Here is a 23,305-nt window from a genome sequence, read left to right on the forward strand (position 1 = left end):
TTTACTTCAAGCTGACGATTGCAAACTTGTACATTGTAATCACAATTGGATTTAAACGTGACTTCCGGGAACGAATAATTCTAACAACTTTAATAGTGTGAAGATTACTTTTAACTGGGGAAGAGGCATGTTTTGCAGTTGGACAACAAGTAATAGTTAAAAGATGCTGTTTTTTTTCGAAGTTTCGATGATAAAATTAATAACATTTTCAGATTCGGATCGTTTGTTTCGTTTATTTGGTTTCATTATGTATTTGGAAGAAAGTTTTGTAATTTCGGCGTTGAATAAAACAGTCAAAATTTACTTCACCCACTACATGGGACATTCATAAAATTTTCCAAAAAAAAAAACTTGTTTACAATAGTTCTTCAAAAGTTAAATGAAAACTCCATTCTCCTTTTTAAGAAACAAGAATTAACACGGTGTTGAATTAGGCTGTGACAGCCAGTTGATCTAAAAACTTTAGGAGGCACTTTATCTATAAAAGCTTATTGAAATCGATAAAATAATTCAAGTTGGAATTGAAGACGCTAAGAAACCATGGGATGACGTTATTCCTAACACACGTATATGTTATAATGGTGGTAAGAGCACTTCGAGCAAATCCTTCTAAATATATAAAATTGTAACAAAAATATCTTAACATTTAAAAATATCCTAATATTATTTTCGATATTACTTATGACGCTACTACAAAACCTTTCGTACATAAAACCTTTTTTCACCAAATTTTCTGAGTGACCTGGTACACAGTTCCTAAATTTTTACCCTTTATGTATGTATATATGTACTATTGCGTGTTATAAATTGTGGTTGTGGTGCGCAGGTATCGGGGCTGCCCATCCGTAACAACGACCGGCACGTGGGCGAGATCGCCTCTATGGCGCTCGAGCTACTGAACGCCGTCAAGAGTCACAAAATAGCCCATAGACCAAATGAAACTCTTAAGCTAAGAATAGGTATTCACACGGGTGAGTTTGTGCATTAAGACACATTATATTTTATGTTTAAATTGTCGTTATAGAGCAGGATTTGCTCAGGTAAAAATATATAAAACACAACCGGCTTGATAAGCAACGTTGCTGTTATTATTACCCTCTATTCCTAACAATCTCTTTCAAGAACACCCTCACTTCTAACACTTTAAATTCTTTTTATTTACATTTTACTGTGAAATTTAAAGTAACATAAAGAATATTTCTCATCGTATCGTTCGTGTACAGGTGCGGTGGTAGCGGGCGTGGTCGGGCTCACGATGCCGCGTTACTGTCTGTTCGGCGACACGGTGAACACGGCCTCCCGTATGGAGTCAAACGGAGAACCTCTGCGCATACATATCTCGCCCAGCTGCAAACAGGCCCTCGACAAGATTGGCGGGTACTTGGTAGAGCCGAGAGGCACCATACCGATTAAGGGTAAAGGACAGGTATGTATCATGTATTATTTTACCTTTGGTACATTCTGATACAACCAACACTGCTTGCCCTGTCTAACTTGTCCAAGTTATTGGCCTGTAGTAAAAGTAGATCACGTATTTCAAAATGATCACTTTATTGATTTAATATCTTAAAAATAAATAGTTATTGTAAAAAGATGTTTAATTCTTTTAGAATATAATGTGATTATATTTTCATTGTAATGCTTTGTTGGCTGAGTCAGGTTGAGTTATAAGGATATTTGACGCGTTGATTATAGGTAGGAAGAAAATTTATTACACAATAATAGTCGCTCAAGCCAAGGTTGTGTCCTCTCGACCGCCTTCGCAAAATGCCAAACGTGTGTCGAGGTCTTATCTCTGAGGCCTAGTCGCCTCCGCTTAAGTAACCTAAATTCGTAAAGGTCCCATTCCGATGGAATATTGTAACGTAACGGGAAATCTATTATAGTTATAATATATTTTCAAATCTTATGACATTGCAAATATCAATGAGAAAAAAGCATTTGTCAACGTAAAAAGAGAACATTATATTAATAAAAATAATATGTAACGTTTCAGCTGCAAACCTATTGGTTGATCGGGGCTACCGAAAAGGCTATCCAAAAGAGACCGGTAGAAGGCGAAGAACGTCCGTTGTTCCGGCGACCGCGCAGAAGCCCAAGGCTGGCGGACTCTCGGCATCCTTCCTTATCAGGTAAAATTCGTACGTCATCATCAGACAGAGGTCCTCTCATTGACATATGCCTTCCGCATAGATTATCACACATAATAAAATGTCGTAAGACAAAATGCTTTTAAAATATCAAATCGCTTAGGTTAATACGCAATAACTTCAACCATTGAAACACTCAGAGTTGAATGCCGGCGGGTGGTCGATGAGCGGCGTGCGGCAGCGGCTGCACAGCGGCGCGTCGCTGCCCGCGGCGCCCGCGCCCACCGCCGGGCCCCCACCTGCGCCCGCCTCCCCAGTGCCGCGCCGCGCGCGCAACGATCGCCTGGACCACGCAGCACGCGCCAGGTATATTTTTTCAGTCATAGGAAACGAAAGGTTTCCAAGTAGCAATTATAAACCCGGTACATTCTGTGTGAGCATGCTCCCATAGGTGGACCGACGATATAATTAATATTTTTCTAAGAGCGCCGCCTATAGACGACATCAGTGTCATATTAAAATTTAAATTTATTGCTTCCAATATATCTTAATATACTTTTTACCAATATCTTAATATACTTTTTACGAAAATGGCGTCCATTTAATCCGTAACTGAGTGACCAGAGCGAGGTGCATTTTTGACATCAAAATTCCCGGACTGAAAACGTTTTGTATTACTCTCACTGACACTGCATTAGTTCCATCAGCATTACAAATTATTTTCACGGCTTGCGTTGCATTTTTCCTTTTTGAAAGTAAATTTACAAAATACTTCTAAATTCTTCATCTTAACAGAGAGAAATAAAAACATATCAAAAATAGATCAAAACAAAATTGTATTCTAAAAATTTAACCTTTTTAATGTCATCAAAATCAGCCCGATAGAGCCAAGGAGAGATTTTGTTTTAAGTTTATATACTAAATGCAAAAAGACTTTTCCTTTTGAAATTTTGTTCTCATAATTAATTATTTGTATTTGAAAATACTATTGAAAGGATAATTTTAGAAATTTATTAGGTTGTCTGCAGTCATTTATTTTTTATTATTATTGTCCTACTTCATGGATGCCTACATGATGTGAAAAGATAACAACTTTACAATAATCACTTTTTAAAGATGGTACATATCCAAAAAGATGAAGAATATTTTATTTACAGGCACGCGTTGAGTTCGATAGCATCGTCAACCGCTTGCGAGACCGATGGGGCATCGGAAGGTTCACAAGGAGGGGTCGGAGGGTTCGGGGTTGCGGTGTCATTACGGGGAGCGCACTCTCTAGATCTACTCGCACCGCGTAGGGAAGCGCGCTTGCGTCGCGGCCATACCACACGATCTCTGGATACCGACGTCGCAGTTTCCACGGTTTCCGGACCGCTCTTCAACGGCACTATCATCGGCATAGTTACCGACGATCCCCCTAAGACAGGAGAGGACAGCCCACTCCTCCGCAAGTGCAGCTTACACAACAAACTGGAGCGCCCCAAGCGAAAAGTGCACGATGCGAATTATATTGAGTTTTATAAGAAGTGGCGCTCGCTGGAGAACATCGACGTGAAGAGCGACATGCGCAAGATGCCGCGTTTCGCCATCCGCTCCTGGCTGCTGGGCATTTTCAGCGGGACGCGTAGCAGCAGCTCGTCTCTTCGCCGCGCGCCGCCGCTGCTCGATCGCGAGTCCGCCGTCTGAACGGCCCAGCTTATCGCGCTCTATACTCCCCCTTATTCTAAGTCTATGCTATGCTATTAAACTCCGCAATAGATCTATACTATCTCGTCTCTAGCTATCATTCGAATCCATTCACAAATACCCGAGGGAGAAATTTTTACCTATCTGTTTAACCACTCGATTCATTTAAATGTATAATAGATTATATGTATATGAAATGCTGTTGTAAATAATATGTGTAAGTAAAACGATGTTACCGTAAATTGTGAATTAAGAGTTTAATGTTATTAAATAATTTCTATTGAACAAGGTCTCTTAATAATACTGACATAGATCACATTACTGCTACAGTCATGCGCAATGGCGGCCAGTCCGACAGATGGGTGGACTGCGAAATACGCCGGAGCTGGACACTGGGCGATGGTCGGATTGAACATATTATAACAAACAATATAATAATAACACATATCTTTATAACAAATATTCACATAAAATTACTGACGTCTTAAAATATTATCAAGCATTAAATGCTTGTTGCCGTGGCTACTCAAAGGATTTAACATTACTTTAGGGCCGCAATTATTACAAATATTCAAAGCGAAATTAGAAAACAACGTAATACTGTATTTGACGCACAGAAAGAGCACAGATTCATGCCAAAAAATGAGTTTGTATTTTTTACAGTTCGGGTCAACAAAAACGATCTAATTAGTCAGAGTTACTTCCTCATTTTTATTTCGTGTATTTCTAGACTAATTTCTATTTTATCTGTGTCTTGGCGTGTTCTTGCAAGGATTGGTATTAAACCTGTAAAGACAAACACACCCATAAGCAACAACTAAAGGATCGGGAAGGTCTTTTGCGCAAATATGAAAATAAATATTTATTTCTGTTGATATTTGAAAAGTAGCATGAAGCCTTAAATTTCTTTACAATGGTCCATACTCATTACAATAACCAGTCACTTTTTGCTTACAAAAATGCAGTTGAAAGACATTCACTCTGTTCGGCGAATAAAGCATATCCATTAAATGAGAGCTGAAGTAATTGATTGGTTTTGAAGCCGATGTGTCCAGCGGCGGCTATTGACTAGGGATACAGAAACTGTTTCGAGTCAAAAGTCCACGAGCGAGTTTCTCACAGCATTCAGTTTTACCGCCCCACTAAAGTGTACATACTATAGTGCAACCGAAACCACTGTCCCGCGCCTTAGGAAAGCGCGGCGAGGTGGGAGGCCACGGGAAAAGTGTATGAGCCGATACTTATACCATATCATGGTAACATTATAACTATAGCTTCGTATTACTTATAGGTAGCTTTTGAACATGGCAGCATGAAAAGCAATGTGTGTTATAATTATTAGATATTCGAACAAGGTAGAATAGTTACTAAAGGTTTACTATTAAAATTTAAAACAACATTGTTTAAATTATAATAATTAATGGTTTAAATAGTTTTTAGGTGTTAAAAGATATTTGTAATAAATAAATTGTAATGAAGGTGTTGTTTGTTGACTTCTCGAGATGCTGGGTTTTAATAATGTTCGAAAATTATTTATTTGAATTGAACTTGCCTCTCTAATTTGACTATTGGATTCATTATGACATATTGAATGCTGAAATTTTAATCAGGTTTTACTTTCTTGACTAAATAATTAGTAACAAAAATAGTAGTTATTATATTCAAAAAAATTGAATAAAGAATATGTTTAAATATGCTATGGTATTGTAAGAATGAGACATTCATTACCTAGCTACAATTCGTTACGAAAAGTTTTTGTTCATTGTATAGTTCATAAGAATCATGATGACATCAACTCAGATAGTGTGAACAGGCCCGTCGCAAATACGCTATAAAGATGTGTTCACAAGATACCAAAAGGCCTGCGCTATCCTGAGGAGCGTTCTGTATATTTGTTATAATAAATATAATAAATGCCTTGGCTAAACTACAAAAGAGGCCGGGGTCTTATTTGAATCTTTCACAAGAGGAATCTTCTCGCTAAAGCACGAACGAACGTCATGCTTTATACGCTGTTTGCTTACTAAAATAATAAGACAGACAGGTCGGTATTAATATCTGGGGGTCTTCGATATTTAATTTTTTTGGCTTAGTGAGAAACTCGGTCGTGAAGGTTAGACATGTCTTAATACTTCTATGCGTCGGCTAATAGTGGAATAGCGGCGGCGTCGGAGTCGTAAGAGCAGCCGTTGACCACGAGACGGATATCGCAAGGCGCGTCGGGCTGCGTTCCGTGCCCGCCGGGTTCTGCGGCCGGCGTTGAGCTTTCCACGTGCTCTATAATCGGACACGACACACTCGTGTACTCCTGTCGCAAGCTCGGCGCTTCTAGAAGGTCACTGCGTTGCGCAGGCGCCAGTCGACCTTCACCCACCACCTGCGAAATATTCTTCATATATATTTCTGTTAATGCACGACCGACCCTGACCGACGGTACGCTTTGAGCGAAGAGAGAACCATCATGTTGTTGACATGCGGGAATAGACGACGCACTTTGAGTAACCTCGCCAGGACACAGCTTTGACAGATATCTCGTGTGGGAACCTTGAATGGTATTATTAACTATATAATTTTGTTAACAAATGCAATCTGCATGGAACACCCATGCGGTTAATTAACACAACAGTGTTTCATTTCCGTTATGATAAAGAATTGCTCACCCTTCTTATTTCAATGGGAAAAATTGCCTAAATCTTCACTGACGTTTCTCTTGCTATACTGGCAGAACTACAGCAAAGTGATGGAATATACAGGGCGATTGGTTTCATGTGTAAAAGATTTAAAGACGGGGAAGTACAGCCCATTATGCAGCTAAAAGCTTTTACATGTATTTCCAATCAATCTTTATAAAGTGATTTTTTTTTGTGGAATGCGACAGCTTAATAACTTCTGGTACTACAAAGTCTGCTTGGACAATTAGTAAACAATAATTAATTTTAATATATAGCAATCTGAAATTAAAATGTTTTTTTTTTGCTTTATTACCATTGCCTTACTTATTATTTCTGAAACCATTTATATTTGGATATAACATACATTAATTGCCAGCAAAAGTTTTTATACATATCCATTCAACCTGTATTTGTATTAACTCAATCCATTCATTATGTTATTAAAGGAATACAGATTTCTGACGACCCTCACGGTACCTTGTTATTTATTATTTCTAAACTTTTTATATGAAATAAGCTTCGGTTATCGTCCATTTTGAATTATAATTATTACTTACTCATTTGCGCAAACTGGGGTTAAGAAAAATATTTACGGAGACAAAAGATAAACCAACCTCCATGAGATATTCGTCACTCCTGTGGTGAAGTACACTGTCCGTATGAGATTCTAAATGGTTGCCTGAAGCGAAACGTAATTTCTTCGGCGATTCTAAACTACAGCACCTGAAATATTATGACGTAAATAATAATGTCTTAAATTTCCAATTGCCACCTTTGCCTCGTTGAAATATATCGTTTGTTATCTTCAATTTAAAATGAGGTAAAGCAGATTATATTTAACAAGTAAAATCATTAATAAAATTCTAAAAATTTATTTAAATCACGAAAAAAATCCGTCTGACTTTATTGTTGATTATTGTCCGATCAGGGCACGCTCGGAATCCTCTCAGCCTTTAGTTAAGCATACCGTTATAGTGGAGCTCAATCTGACTAGTTTCTATTATATATTATAGTATTCTATTAAATTTTATATGAGTAAGGAGATTTCCATTTTTTGTGAGCCATTGTGAAACTGAAATTATATCTATCATCGTGGGGGTATTGTGTTACTTATTCATGTACTGGTTACTTAAGAAAGACATTTTCTGTACATTTTGGAATTTTATGAATAAAGTTTACGGTACCTATTTAGCTGTTGTATGTTTGATAATAAATAAATAATAGTATGTGCGTGTGAACGTGTAGAGCACCTGTGCAATCCACCAAGCTGGTTCTTCCAGTTACGTGTTTTAAGCGAGCTGCGCTGTCCGCGCCGGTCGGCGGGTGGAGGATCCGTGTGTGTGGCGTGGGTGCCATGTGTCCCGTGCGTACCATGCACGCCGTGCGCCCGCAAAGAGCGACGCCGCGCACGCGCTGCCGCTGCATCCGCTTCCTCCCCTCGCAGCCAGTATGTAACCTGCCATTACAAGCGACGAATTCACATTTTAATATACGTCAAGTTGTCGATCCTAAAATAAATAAACAGAACTGTTTATAATATTAACATATGACGTAAAGGCTAAATAGGCAAACTACATGATGCTTTTCTGGAAGCGGTATGGTTTCAGATACAATATTTATTCCTATATAATTTAAATATAAGTAAATTGTATTCTATATTTTTGTCTATAATGTTACTGTAATGAAAGTATAAAATGCTGTGGCACCTTACATGATCTGGTTTATAATTCATTTAACATCGGTTGTTTGTAGCTTGTCTTATTACTTTACTGATCCCTTTTGTTATCATGTTTCTTTTAATTAATTTATAAATGTTTAGTTGAAGACTAGCTTGATTATGGCGTGTGTACGCCTACAATAGGTAACATATTTAATTTTATGTAATTCTCTTCGAAACTTATGTAAACGTATTATGTTTCACTGTTGGCATTCCTGATTTAAAAAAAAAACTGTGATATTATATATATGACCTTCATATTTCTTATAAATGATGAGTTTGTACGAAATTGAATGAGTTGATCAATATTAATAATCTTAATGGCGTAATGCTAAATAAACTATTTTGTAGGTTATATAATATGATTTACCTGATCACGCTTGCCTTTCATGGATACGATGCCACGTTCTTCTAGAATGTAGCCACCAAGTTGATCTAACAGCGCTTTGCACGCGGCACTGCAGTGAATCTTTAATGCTGAACAAAATTTTAAAATAATTTTACAACAGTGATGCTATATTCGTAAATAAATAACACTTCTAGGCATTTGATCAAAGATGGTGTTTTTATTAAAAGGTAGTATTTACTGCAAATTGAAAACAGTAAGCTTACGTGCTCCGGTGGATTCAAAGCGACTGGCCGTGTTGACGGTGTCTCCGAACAGGCAGTACCGGGGCATCTTTAATCCTACTACCCCAGCGCACACGGGTCCTGAAATTTTTGTTAATTATTATTTGTTACATAAATTATTTGATTTGTTAATATGTTACGAAATATTACGGTATTCCTACAATTGTGGTACGAGATATTGTCACATAATTTGAACAAAGTGTGGGCTTTATAGACAGTCTACAATCTGTATTAAATTATCACTTTCATATACGATAGTAAAAACCAAAGGGAACCCAATTTATTTGTAAAAGTGGCTACGTGTTATTGTTTTTTGTTAAATAACTTTATTAAAAACCTTTTAACCAAATTTTTTATCTTTTTATATTATTATATGCACTTAGGATTATTTAATTTTATGTTAATTTCAACAATGTCATTAATGTTCTTTTTTAGCCGTATGATCCTCTTTTTGCAAATCCTATTAAGACCTTGAATAAGTTCTCGCTGTTTTTTGAAAGATGGCGTTGCGGCACTCTGTGCCTGGAATTTCGTACGGTAACAAATCACCAAAGTAGTGCTATATGTAACCTCAAATTATAGTAGAATAGAGTTTACCACAGTGTCAACTACATATTTATTTGACTTTTATGCCAAATAAAGTGTTTTTGCGGGGAATTTTATTGCACTGCTTTATTCAGAAAAAATCTGCAGCAAAAGCACACAGAATTCTCGTTGAGACATATGGTGACAATGCTTTGTCGAATACAACGTGCAGAGACTGGTTTAGGCGCTTCAAAATTAATGATTTTGACCTTGAAGACAAAGAGCGTTCTGGAGCACCGACAAAATTTGAAGACAAAGAATTGGAGGCATTGCTTGAAGAAGATCCATGTCAGACGTTAGTAGAGCTTGGGAAAATATTATAAGTAGATGCGTCAACAGTTTCAAAACGTTTAAAAGCGTTAGGAATGATCCAAAAGAAAGGACATTGGGTGCCGTATGAGTTGGCTATATATTCGAAAGTTGATGGGCGCTGTTAGCCGTTTTGGCTTTTACATGAGTTGAAGTCGAGAGACGTAGAGCGACGTTTTCTCATGTATGAATTGTTGCTTCAACGAAAAAAGAGAAAAGGTTTTCTGCACCGTATCGTCACTGGGGATGAAAAGTGGATTCACTACGACAATCCAAAGCGAAAAAAATCGTGGGGTATGCCGGGTCACGCATCAACATCGTCGCCTGAACCAAATATCCATGGTTCTAAGCTTCTTCTCTGCATTTGGTGGGATCAGAGGGGCGTAATTTATTATGAGCTGCTTAAACCTAATGAAACTATCACGGGAGCTCGCTATCGACTTCAGTTGAAGCGTTTGAGTCGCGCTCTGAAAGCAAAGCGGCCACAATACGAGCAGAGACACGACAAAGTGATTTTATTACATGATAATGCTCGGCCACATGTGGCAAAACCAGTCAAAACTTACCTGGAAACACTTCAATGGGAAGTTCTGTCCCACCCGCCGTATTCACCGGACATAGCCCCTTCCGATTACCACTTGTTCCGGTCGATGGCGCACGGTTTAAGCGAGCAGCGCTTCCATTTTTTTGAAGAAGCCGAAAAATGGCTTGATTCATGGATTGCCTCGAAAGATAAGTCATTTTTCCGACGGGGGATTCAATTGCTACTAGAGAGATGGGAGAAAGTGGTCTCTAATGATGGACAATACTTTGAGTAATGTCATTGTAAGCATTGTATTTTAAATAAATTTTAGTTGAAAAAAAAACAGCGAGAATTTATTCAATCCTATTATGTCGTTAAACGATTTTCATTACAGAAACCCTCTTTCATTTATCCATGGTACTCCGAACGCATAGATTTTGGATTTTGTTTATAGCTTCTATTATAGCTCTTCTTGCATTCTTGTCGTGACGTCCGTAAGTCAACCGTGAATATTATTCATAGTGGGTATTATTGGTTGTTATCTTTATACAAGTAAATAAACAATGCATCTGTATGCAATATTTATCCACATTACAATTATTTATGCAAAATAATGTTCACTGTATCGTTGATCTTAGATTAACCATAGAATCACTGATCAAAATATTTTAGAAATAGTAGCTTTGATTATTATATTTCCTTCACATACACAAAATACACTTACACAAATCACGTGTTTTGTAGTCGATGTGCACTATTCTCTCTCAGTCTAGTTTTATTTTCATATTGTAAGCTATTTTAAATAATATTAATTGTAGTATCTCCTGTGATCATTATGTCAGCCGATAGAAGCCGGCTGCAAAAATCGCCATGATGACCGATTTTGCGCTGTGCCCATAACGCAAATTAATTCTCACCACGGACCCAGGGGTGGTAATTAGATAGTAATTCCCCTGTGTTTTGTCTATCCACGGTTATGCCAATGTGTTCTGTTATAGTGTATCAATTAGTCAGTAACCTTTTTTTTTTTGCTTTAAGGAAATAAATAAAAAAGCGATGTTATCACCAGAATGCATGCCGACGCGGAGTAGAAGACGCTGCTCGGGGCGGTGGCGCACACGGAAGGTTCGGGTGGCGGCCAGCAGCGCCAGCGCCATGGACGCGACCTCACCCGCGTGTTGGATGCCGTTTCGCAGCGGTAGACCCGACACCTCGATTTTAAAACCTCAGCTAAATTATATGCTGTCAAAATCTAATTAAAACATGACTAGTTTGACTCGTCCGTACATCATCCTCTTGTCAGCCGATATATACTCACTGGAAGGTAAAGACCTCTCCCAAAGATCATCAGAATGACCGGTCTTGCACTGCTCGCATACGGCGACTTGCCTCTATCTTGACTATGTTGTATTCGACCGTAGGGGCTTAAATTAATATTTTATACTACGTCTACGGCTTTTACAAGTTCATATAAATTTGGCTAGGGGTGTGGGAATACTCGATTTCAAATATACACTTGAGCCACAGACTGGCAAGCGCAGGCCCCCTAGAAGGTGGATATGTGCAACAGCATGCAGACAATCTGAGATTTAGCAAATGTATGTTTTAAATCCGAAAGATCTAATTTCAAATAACCTATGGATTCCTTCACCGAATAAATGAAAGCACTACTCCAGTTCGTTTCCCTACACCTGGAGTCAGAAAACCGTGGTTGAAAAGCTGCATGTGTATCGTTGTATAATTTACGATTCTCACAAAATTTTAAGAGGAGACTGGAAAAATGTTTAATAACTTACATTAAGACTAAAATATGTCTTTTTAAAATCTTTTGAAAATCATTCATTAATGATAAATTTGGAAACAATCTGTATGAGAACAACAATTTCCGATATTTGTCATTGTATCTTATGGCTAAGTTTTTTGATAGTTTAGTGTTTTCAGAATTTTAAATTTATCGCGAGCAGCAATAGAAATTATTAACCAATAAAGGTATTCACAATTTTTTTACTCTAATTATATCTATTGAAAATTAAATTAAAGGATAAAATAAAGAATTAATTTTAGACATTATTTTATTTAAATAACAGGTTGTCAAATATCTCCCTTCCGCTTTTTTGCTCTTTATTCAATGCTTTATAAAAAGTGTTACAGTGATCGGATTTAGTTCAAATATGCGCCGTTTTGTTCGATAATCTGTTTCCATCTAGACGGCAACTTCATAATACCTCCCTCGTAGAAGCCCCCCTCCTTATTTGTGAAGAACTCGGACAGCCACTTTTCACAAACCTCTTTTGAGTTCAACTTTACACCACCAAGGGCGTTCGCCATGGACAGGAACAGGTGGTAATCACTTGGCGCTATGTCCGGGCTATATGGTGGATGTGATAACACCTCCCATCCGAGCTCCCGTAGCTTCTGACGAGTCATCAACGAAGTGTGTGGTCTGGCGTTGTCCTGGTGGAACACTACACCCTTCCTGTTGGCCAATTCTGGACGCTTCTGGTCGATCGCCTGCTTCAAGCGGTCCAGTTGTTCGCAGTAGATGGTAGAATTAAGCATCTGGCCATATGGGAGCAGCTCATAGTGGATGATTCCCTTCCAATCCCACCAAACACACAGCAAAACCTTCCTGGCCGTCAATCCCGGCTTGGCCACTGTTTGGGACGATTCACCGGCCTTCGACCACGATCGTTTTCGCTTGATATTGTTGCATGTGATCCATTTTTCGTCACTAGTCACCATCCGCTCAAGAATGGGTCGAGTTCGTTCCGTTTCAGCAGCCTATCGCAGGCGTTGATTCGGTCCAGAAGGTTTTTTTGCGTCAAATCATGCGGCACCCAAACATCAAGCTTTTTTTGTATCCAGCCTTCTGCAGATGGTTTAAAATGGTTTGGTGACTAACTCCCATCTCCTGGGCGATGTCACGAGATGCCACATGCCGGTCTAACTCGATGTAGTCCATGATTTGATCGGTATTTGTCGTCACAGGTCTTCCGCCGGCTGGCTTATCCATGGTGTCGTTTTCGCCGGCTCTGAATCGTCGAAACCATTCCCCCGCGGTTCGAAGTGATAGAGTACCATCCCCCAAAACACTATTAATCTCACGGAACGTTTCTCTAGCGGATTTGCCTTTAACGAAGGAAAACTTTAAAATAGCGCAAATTTCGGCGTTAGTGAACTCCATGTTTACACGTCTATAACTGTTGAACGCAATATCCAAACTAATCATGCATAGCGTCGTTTTGTAGGTTATGTCAAGACCTTTCAAATTATCTATAGTATTTCCAGATACGAGCTCTGTAGCGCTTTGTACATAGCCGCGAAATTCAAAAGACAAAAAGGCGGAAGGGAGATATTTGACAACCTTTTATTAATTTAAAAATTGAACACACCGTACTTCATACTTGATAATTCTTTATATTTGATCAATAATTATTGGATGTCATTAATTTAAGACTCTTTCAAACAGATACGGAATGGAAATAATTTGATACACGTTAAAAAAAATAATAACACACATTCGAAGGGAAATCGGGTACATTGATATAAATGAAAGAGCCGCAAGTGGCTCACAGGCCGCAGGTTGCCTCTCCCTTGGCTTAGAACATAGTCCGATATTTTTTTGTTAATACAGACGTGAATTAAAAAAAACATATAACTTCTCTGTTATAAAAATATTATTGGAAAAAAAAATATTATTCTCTATTATATTCTCTGTAATATTATTTTCTATTATCTTAATTATATTAAAAAATACTTTAATTAATGAAATTATGATTACGAATCGGATATAAAACTGTATACTTACAACCATGTAAGCGTCGCCAATTGTTTCTACTTTGTACACATCAAAATTTTCTAATATCGAGTCAAAACACGTATAGAGATCATTGAGGAAATCCACCACCTGTGAATGAATATGAAGTATTGAGAATTTTATCAATGTAACTTCGAGCTCAAGTGTATGGTGTGATGTCTAAACATGTCGATTAAACATGCTGTGAATTCTTTTTTTAAATATTTGTGTCAAAACAAAGCTAGATTTTTATAGGTTAGATTATAGATATATATTATAGGTTAGATTTTTTTCTATGGGTGGGAACATGTAAATAGTGCAGTTATTAATTCTTATTTTTTTAATCAATATTTTCTCCTAAAATAATAAATGATATTCTATCAATCTATTTAATGATCCTGTTAAAGGATATACGTGTCGACAAACAAGCTCCTATGCGTAATTTTAATTTTAAGTTATTTTTGTGTATGTACTCTTAATAATCTAATAATCTAAGATAGTTAAAATATTGGACAATCTTATGCCGGCAACATTGCATGACTTTAATGCAATAATGAAAGAAGAGATAACTTCAATCATCTGATGTTTTTTTTTCATTATAATGCGCAAAATATAATATGAAATGTAATATGTATGTCTAGACATATACATAAAGTTTTTCTATACATGTACAATTGTCATTAATCGTCTCTTTTACTTGTGGAACAAAATTATTTATTAATAGTACACAGAATTAAATTCAATATTATTAAAATACCATTTAAATAGAGATATTTTTAAAACGTTAAGTACAAAGTGTAACATTGATCCGAAATAAACATATTATAAAGTAAGTAGCACTGTTTCTATTCTTTGCTATTAAAATTTAGTTTTTTTCAGTCTTATATTCTCTTTTTATTACTCTAGGTCTTGTTGATTATGAATTTAATGAATACTATATACTTAATATACTTAACGTCAAATTTATCTTGAAAATTAGACTTATCTCTCTTGAGTATATTTGTGAATTAAAATATTAACTAACTCATGGACTGGCCTGTATATCGTTCTATTATGGGCGGAATCATCATTGACTCTCATTATATTAATAATAAAAAAGATCAATAATCAACATAGAGATTTTTTTTATATTAATAGAGGATTATGAATGCTAGAGCGGAATGACCTGCAGCGGCGTGCTTTCTGCGGACATGGCGGTGAAGCCAACGATGTCGCTGAAGTATATTGTGACGGAGTCATAGTTCTCGGGCATCACGCGCCGGCCCCGCTTCAGTTGCTCAGCCACCGGCGCGGGCAGCATCTCTTCTAACAGCGCCTCTGTAGTCATTAATTAACATTATCAATAACCTTATAAGTTCAAGATGACTTCGATTTTGTGGTCAAAATTTCGTATGTTCATATATCTTTAGGGTGGTGGTAAAATAACAGACACTATAACATATTTCGATGAATTTCAGCTTTTATTTTATTTTCGACATCTTGAAAATAAAATGGATTTGATGAATGTGACGTCAGATAGAATCCCGCCATTATCTACATCTTTTATTATAGAGACACATTTAATAATGCGTGGTTGATCGTTGTTGTGTGCAGATCCGCCACATATTCCATCAAGGACGAATAACTGTGTTGTAAGTCAACAAGCTTAAAATTTAATATAACATATAATCTCACCAGTTTTCTTCTTCTCTTCTTGTAACTGATCTGTGCGTTCATCAACTAGAGCTTCGAGGTTGTTAGCGTATTTCTCCATCATAGCAATCATATTGTCGAAAATATTTGGTTTCCTGTCGAGAAATAAGTTTATCGGTAAAGTATAAACAATGATGCTATGTTAAGCACTGTTGGTTTGACTGCGGAAGGTTCCCTTATCTACTATCATAAGTGACGGTTAAAACTTAATACAACTCACTACAAAATTAACACGAAACCAAGAACTACGAATACCATAATTTTAATCAGATCCAGCAATAACAATTTTTGTCATATAATTAATTTGTGAAATAAAATTTCAAAGTAAAACAAAACAAACAGTGTAAATATGTTTTATAATAAAATCAATACAATATTTGCAACTAAAAATTACGACACACAAATTATTAAACATTAAATTTAAGTCAACAATTAATTCAATTTTATAAATAAAACATAAAGAAAGAAACACAATTACCTAGTCACTATTTCTATATGGTATAAGGTAACAAGACATTAAATCTGAGCTTTTGCTGTAACAATGGTCATTGTCATATTTATTTCGTATGCCATGTGTGCTTGGAATATTAATTGTCATTCTTGCAAAGCACAATATCTGTAGTAGTTATAGAATTTATGATCGAAAAAACAATAAATGTCAGGAAATGTACAAAGTTGATAGCTAACTTTCGCTGTAATGAGAGCTGGAAGAGCTAGGAGAATAATGTGCTACGTACATGCCTTTCCGCAGGGGGCGCAATCGGGCGCGGATGGCCTTGAAGTCGGGCCTCGAAGTCGGTTCCTCTGCCCAGCACTCCACGCAACACTCGCGCACGCAGTCGAACCTGCCGGCTAACGCTTCCAGCGGTGGTCTGAATAGATAACAATCTTTACATCATTCAGTTTAAAATTACAAGTATTTTAAAATGATTTAAATGTTACATAGTTAACTTGCGTTTAATTTATATTATGTAGTTTAATTTAATGTCTAATTTAAAATTTTCGATATTTAATTAGAAGGACGGTGAAGATCGGAACTAAGTTTATAACTAGTATAGCCGCCAATAATGTATAAATTGCCCAAATTTTAAATAAATGAAAGGTAGCAAATTTTAAAGAAGATAATTCTAATCATGAGATAATTCCACATATTTATTTCTTATACTTTAGTTTCATAAATTTGTTATTGATCTTACATGTAGTAGTCTCGTTGATGATATAATTATTTTATCAAAATGCTAATGATTATAAATATTTATGATGTGTTTCAAGCAAAATAAAATGCTCTATTTTTTTTAAAATCAATAAACAAGTAGGCATTCTTCCAACCTATTTTATACATTTTGAGACACTTTTCAAACTTAATGCACTTAAGTACATTTTATGCGCGAATGTCCATCGAGTCCGTGCATTGTATGTATCCATTTAGACACATACCCACCTGAAAGGCGGTGTCTCGTGCGCGGCGAGACGACGCAGTAGCGTGGGCGCGGGCGGTGCGTCGCTGCCGAAGGGTCCGCGTCGCGCGTGCAGTTCGTACAGCAAGAGTCCAAACGCATACGCATCAGCAGGCGCGGAGCCATGCGCTCCGCCGACGCCGCCGCGGCCCCATCCAGCGCCGCGGAGCAACTCCGGCGAGAGGTACAGCAAGCCTAGATAAACCTCATCTATTAATATATATTCATAGAAACAGAGGCTAAAAAGGTGACAGAGTATATATCTGGGTGCGTCAAAAAATAATTAAGGCAATTAAGTAATTTGTTAAAATGACTGACACATCATTACGGTAATTAATATAACAGCTCGTTTAAATATATGAACTATATGTAAATATGGGCCGTACTCGTAATTTCCTTACGAGATCGGATCAGGGATCCACCCAAAGAGTGGCCAGACGACCTTGCTAAGATCTGCCGAAGAAGCTGGCCGCAGGCCGTTACCAAACGGTCTTATTGGAAATGTGTGAGGGACGGCTATATATAGTTGACGTCCTGTGACTGATATAATTTATTTTGTTTCAAACTATAGTCTATTTGCGTTAAGAAAACAGTAAACAATCGTTGTTATCCAGTATAGCTACGACCCTTAACCAATACAGTTAGAAAGCTGTGTTAATGCGAACACTAGTTCTTAGATAGTAAAGAACCACTCGTATATAAGTATTAGATGCTCATTTGAATGAAATTCGTGCAGTTATTTTTTTTAGTTTTTTCGTTCGATTTTAGTTTATACATTTATATTATATAAGGAAAAACAAGAATAACAGAAGAGAAAAATTTATTACAAACTAGAATAAAAAACGCCCTCTTATAATAACATCTCATAACTTAAAATAATCTTGCGAGAGTTCATAATCTTCTAGATATATAGTCCATATGAGTAAATACGGGTACATTTGTATAAATAATATGTATAAATATTAAAGATTTTATTACAATAGATAAGTTTTATTACCTTCAATATGCGCTCTCAATGCATTAGGTTCTGATGGAGGAAGCTCTCCTCTTCGAAACTCTCTAAGGCCGAAATCCGCTAACTTTACCACCCAACGCGCGTCTACGAGACAGTTTGACGGTCTCAAGGCCCCGTGGTATTGCAGCGGAGATTCATGTATAAATATCATGCCCTTTAAAATACACAAACGTAGCGTTGTACAATCACATTATAGTTATTTTTTTACTGTAGTGTAGATATATTATTGTATATATAAGACGATTAGTTAGGTGTCAGGGAATGATCTACACATTCACTTCTTTGAAGCTTATACTTAATTGTTTTAGTCGACGAGACGATTCTTCTATTTCACCGATAAAAAGATATGTAGCAATAGTTGAAAAAGTTACAAAAAGTTTTAGATAGAGTGTGATTATAAATCTTACTCATATTCTATGTCGCTATAAGAGTCAAACAAACTAAAACTTTAATCCATAAAGTCCGTATTTTCATTATAAACCGCTAAGATGTGGTCCAAGTTTGCTAAATGTAAGTTGTCAGGGTACTTACTCTGATTATATCGCCGACCAGTGAGGCGATAAACATGTTGTCCAACTTGATGTCGTCATTTTCCAAGATATCCTTTAAAAGTTTAAAGAAATGTAAGACGAGTAATTTAAGGAAAAATCAACTTTGTATTTTATTTAAAAGTACAGATAAAATGCAATTATTTCAAAAGTACAACCGATAAAGAAAAGATATTAAAGAACGCTCAATATGGATTAAAACAATCGAAAACTTACTTTCAAACTCCCTCGTGTACAATATTCAGAAAGAGCACAAATGTTTGGTGGCTCAATACAAGCGCCCACGAAACCATTTAGATTGTCATGCTGTAAATCTCGCATCTGTTAAAAATGAAAAGAAAAAGTTTTTCCTTTTGGATTTAATATACTGGCTGACCGGAAATAGGTAGTCTAATATTTAAAAGGATGAATATATATCTTATTTGACAATAAAATTAAATTTACAACTTCTGTATTATACCTATTTCTAATCATTCTGTATATTCACTAAAAATCTATTGGAATGCGACTAGCAGTACGGTCTACAAAATATGTACTAATCCAAATTATCAAAACGCTTATTTTGCTATATTACCTGTACATAATTTATAATTACAAGAATCATTGATTTTTGTATAGGGAGTACGATACATTAGTTGGCAGTAAATGCTGATGTTATATTTCCACTCATTTAAAGCTTTTACATTTATTTCAAATCATCCTGTTTATGTAAAATTTAAACCTGCAGGATAGCTATCGGTATTGTAATAGTAACAGGTTCCTACTAGTCAGTATAACGAAATCTTAAGCATTCTATAACCTATTAGCCTGCATTCAGCGTAATGCGACGATTCCAATAATCTCTGTTCACCTCGTGAGTACATGTCCTGTATGCGTTGCGCTTGTCAATTCATGTATTTCCTATCCAGAGAATAGTGGATGGTTATAAAAATTCATCAATACCAATACTGTACAAATTCAAACAATGATGAAGTAGACAAACATTTTGATAACGTTAGCTTTTTTCAGGAATATTAAATAACTTTAAATTAATACTATATTTTTTGAACAAAAATTTGTTAACATATTAATTTAATTAATTTTACTATAATATTTAAAATCCAACTAGGTTTATAATATCATTGTTATTCTATTACCGTTCAACATATCACAGCTGGACACAAGCCTTCATTATATATTGCCAAAAAGGACCGGTTTTATCCAGGTTATTCACATAATATCAAGTTAATTTTATTTATTATATTCACCAAGCAATTGTTGGTAATTTTACACAATAAAAAATAAATAATATGGCCGGTAGTAGCATAAGGCGCGTGTTTTATTCTTTTGATTCTTGACAATTAAAAAAAGTTAAATATACATAATATTTTGCATTCTTCATAAATGCTGAAAGAGAACATAGTGTTACTAAAGATTTACCTACATATGTAATGAGTGGACGTTTCGGTTGTGAATGTAATATTCAGCCAGTTTTCTTCCATACATAATACATTTAATTAAAAGGTTTTAACCTTTTATTTTTAAGCGGTAAATGCTGCAAATTTGAATGGAAAAATCGTCGAATTGTCGACGTCAATGCTCAACCATAGTTCACGCGTCATAACGCGTCGTCCTAATAACTTGTTTATTAAAAACTTGCTCCAAAATATACGATAATATTCAATCTTATCTTTCAATTCCTTTGTTGTTAAAGTAACACCTATATCCTAAAATATTCAAATCCTTATAGATTATGACAAAGTCAGCATTATTACATAAACCGTCCTGTGTACAGCCCGCAATCAATCAAATTTTTTTGCTTTAAGGATATTGATCATACTTTATAAATCTCCTGTCACGTTATAATAAAAATGGCTTATACATAAACATAACCTGTAAAAGATATTTGTAATTATTGCTGAACATAAATGTTTACATGACATAATAATAGTTTATGCTAATAAATACTTTAAATACCTATTGTAATGTTCACACAGCCATATCACAAATAAATGAAAAAAGTCATTGTCCAGTTTTTTTATATGCGTGAATAAATTTTTTCGCGTATTTTTGTGTAACAATTTATTTAATATCAAGCAAAATATTAAACATTTTATTCAGTCTTTATTTGTCCTGGTTTGTATGTAGATTAAAGCAAGTTTAAGTTTTATAAAATAAAAATTATAATAACAAAACAGAAGGTTACAATTATTATATCGTTTACAATATTACATTATAGCGTTACAAATACTAGCCGGGTAAAACAAAGTTCATAAGGAAAGCTCTATTCAAAAAGTACAACTGAAATATGTTTACTAATATGTTAAAGTAATTTGCGGCCTCTTTTCAACTAAAAATACGCAGAAAGTCGACGAAAGGCGTACAATAAGGTCGTTGTTTCCCAGCTTTATGTACATTTTTTTCAATAAAGACTAAATTTTAATTATTATATACGTGGGGTCAAAATAATATTTTGCTTAGTTTTCTAAGAGATCGTGAATCTGAGAATGTTATTAATTTATTTCCGTTAAAATGTACAGGACGAAGTAAAATTTGTGGGTTTATTGTCAAAACATATCACTCGTTTCTTTTAGTAAAATCTCTATTATAATTTCTAAGCATTCTTTCAATTTTATGTAATGAAATGATATATAAATCAATTTTATATGATGTACTTTTTTCTAATTTTATTGAACTTTTAATACCTGATAACTCTAGGTGCAACACTGATATTAGTACGTCATCAGAAAACTAATAACTTTTTCTACCATGTCTGCACATTTAATAACGGCACTAATATTGAATCATTACAAATTTATAGGTGGTCAAAAATCTTTAATTACTGTTTATATATATACTTTAGAAATTGAATACAAGAAACGTGAAATAATATATTCAAACGTCGATGGAATTTGTTTTCAATTTGTGTTATCAAGTAAAATAAACATTTTGTTTCTATTAAGAGAGATATTTTCTTGGGGCGTGAAAGCGAATTGCGGTCTAAATTGAGACGCTATCCTATAATATTTTCGTCAAAAAATTTGAAAAAGAAAGTACGGATCTGGTATTTCATACATTTATACGTATTACTTTTAATAATGACATTTTTTATGATTTGAATCGTAATTAGTAATTATTTTTTTATTAAAATATATATATTCTCATTAAATATATTTATATATTAATTATTTACATATTTACGCAGAAAATAACTTTACTTAGCAACCGTGCCTTTTACTTAGAGATTGTGAGAACAATGTTGAACATGTTATTTCGATATCCATTAGTCTCAGCATGTCGGTAATAGCATTCTGGGAATTGTAATCTTGTTTATTTAAAAATCTATAGATCTTTCATAGACTATGTATATTGTAATCAATTGAATAAACAATATACAATTATAGATAATTAAATTATAATGCTTTTAAATAAAAAATAATTGATTTTTATGCCAAATTCATATCGTCATAAATGATGATGAAATGAAATTTATTGATGGTAATAGAGAAGTCGCAAATAGTCGCCTAGGTTATAACCTAATGGTGACCTGTTTTTTGCCGTAATATATTAGGAAGATTTCGTTAGTTCTGGTTTAAAGGATGAAATAGCTTAATAAAACATACCATCTTATTCATCAAAGTGTTGCTGTGGTATACATGGGAATCATATTTTATTAGCGTGTCAAGCATTGGTTATGAGTTTATTGAATCTGCTACTATCTATCGAATAAATCGTTATATTACGTTAAATGTGTGGTGAAGATCAATTAAAATATTTATATAAAAAGGTTGGCGATTGAGAAATATCAATGAAAATAATTTTTTTATTAGTAGTGTAGAAAAAATAGTGTACTGCGTTGTTATGTTTTGCAAAGATATATTTTATTAAGGATATTTACTTATACGTAAAAATAATTATAGCAAAATGTAAGGGTGATTTATAATTTGTCGGTATACTCTTGGGTTATCACAGGAAAAAAAATGTTTGTTTTGCGGCACGCCAGGGGCTGATAAGGTATTTGATTTCGGTAAGAGGCTTAGAGGTACGTAGCAGCGTTTTCTTTACATAACAAGTGAAGTTCATACTTCATATTAAGTAAATGTTCTCTGCCGTTAGCGTAATAGGATTTACACATCAATCGTCTGGCTTTATACTTAAGCGTATATAGAATAAGAATATTTTTATGAAGCTTATCACGGGGCATGAAAAACCTTCAAAGTGGGCGTGGAAACCTTCACAATGTGTGAGTAATGCTTTTATTATAAGAGTATAAGAGATTTTAACACATTTATGTGAAGAATTTCTTATAGATAATTAAAATTAATTTGGTTAGATATTAACCCTTTTGCGTGGAAATTTATCTAATTATGTTTATGTCAAACTCGATACAGATAATTTGTGACTATTTTAAAATCAAAATATAATTTAAAAAAAAAAAACAAACTTTTTTTTACAAGTTATAGGCAAAGCGCCTCTGTTTCGCATTATGTTAAGCGATGTGGAGGTCTACGATGGTACAAGCTTGTCTATAAGTACCTATTCACTCTTGTTTTGAAGACTCCAAAGTTATAGCTAAATGCTAACAACGACACCGGTAGGTTGTTCT

General features: G+C 35.2%; 2 protein-coding genes across 6 annotated transcripts in view; one reads left to right on the top strand and one right to left on the bottom strand.

Moving 5' to 3' along the window:
- LOC137930647 (receptor-type guanylate cyclase Gyc76C-like) overlaps positions 1 to 4,049 on the top strand; it is a 31,280-nt gene extending 27,231 nt beyond the window's left edge. For all 5 annotated transcript variants that reach the window (XM_068773975.1, XM_068773973.1, XM_068773972.1 and 2 more), the window contains 5 exons: positions 827 to 971; positions 1,224 to 1,426; positions 1,997 to 2,132; positions 2,291 to 2,456; positions 3,248 to 4,049. In XM_068773975.1, coding sequence (XP_068630076.1) covers positions 827 to 971; positions 1,224 to 1,426; positions 1,997 to 2,132; positions 2,291 to 2,456; positions 3,248 to 3,776 — 1,179 coding nt within the window. In that variant the 3' untranslated portion in view covers positions 3,777 to 4,049. The remainder of the gene's footprint in view (positions 1 to 826; positions 972 to 1,223; positions 1,427 to 1,996; positions 2,133 to 2,290; positions 2,457 to 3,247) is intronic.
- Positions 4,050 to 5,586: 1,537 nt separating this feature from the next.
- Positions 5,587 to 23,305, bottom strand: part of LOC137930130 (guanylate cyclase 32E) — a 56,997-nt gene continuing 39,278 nt past the window's right edge. The window contains exons 14-27 of the mRNA XM_068773244.1: positions 18,937 to 19,041; positions 18,704 to 18,775; positions 18,155 to 18,326; positions 17,142 to 17,352; positions 16,438 to 16,572; positions 15,683 to 15,795; positions 15,174 to 15,325; positions 14,021 to 14,119; positions 11,279 to 11,423; positions 8,778 to 8,876; positions 8,536 to 8,642; positions 7,699 to 7,904; positions 7,063 to 7,171; positions 5,587 to 6,153 (exon numbers count right to left, since the gene is read on the bottom strand). Of these exons, the coding sequence (XP_068629345.1) occupies positions 5,911 to 6,153; positions 7,063 to 7,171; positions 7,699 to 7,904; positions 8,536 to 8,642; positions 8,778 to 8,876; positions 11,279 to 11,423; positions 14,021 to 14,119; positions 15,174 to 15,325; positions 15,683 to 15,795; positions 16,438 to 16,572; positions 17,142 to 17,352; positions 18,155 to 18,326; positions 18,704 to 18,775; positions 18,937 to 19,041 (1,968 nt within the window). The 3' untranslated portion in view covers positions 5,587 to 5,910. The remainder of the gene's footprint in view (positions 6,154 to 7,062; positions 7,172 to 7,698; positions 7,905 to 8,535; positions 8,643 to 8,777; positions 8,877 to 11,278; positions 11,424 to 14,020; positions 14,120 to 15,173; positions 15,326 to 15,682; positions 15,796 to 16,437; positions 16,573 to 17,141; positions 17,353 to 18,154; positions 18,327 to 18,703; positions 18,776 to 18,936; positions 19,042 to 23,305) is intronic.

This window comes from Battus philenor, unplaced genomic scaffold, assembly GCF_028537555.1.
Source record: "Battus philenor isolate CCGP_79_NKW_IND1 unplaced genomic scaffold, ilBatPhil1.0.hap1 SCAF_6, whole genome shotgun sequence".
In the NCBI taxonomy this organism is placed as follows: Eukaryota; Metazoa; Arthropoda; class Insecta; order Lepidoptera; family Papilionidae; genus Battus; species Battus philenor.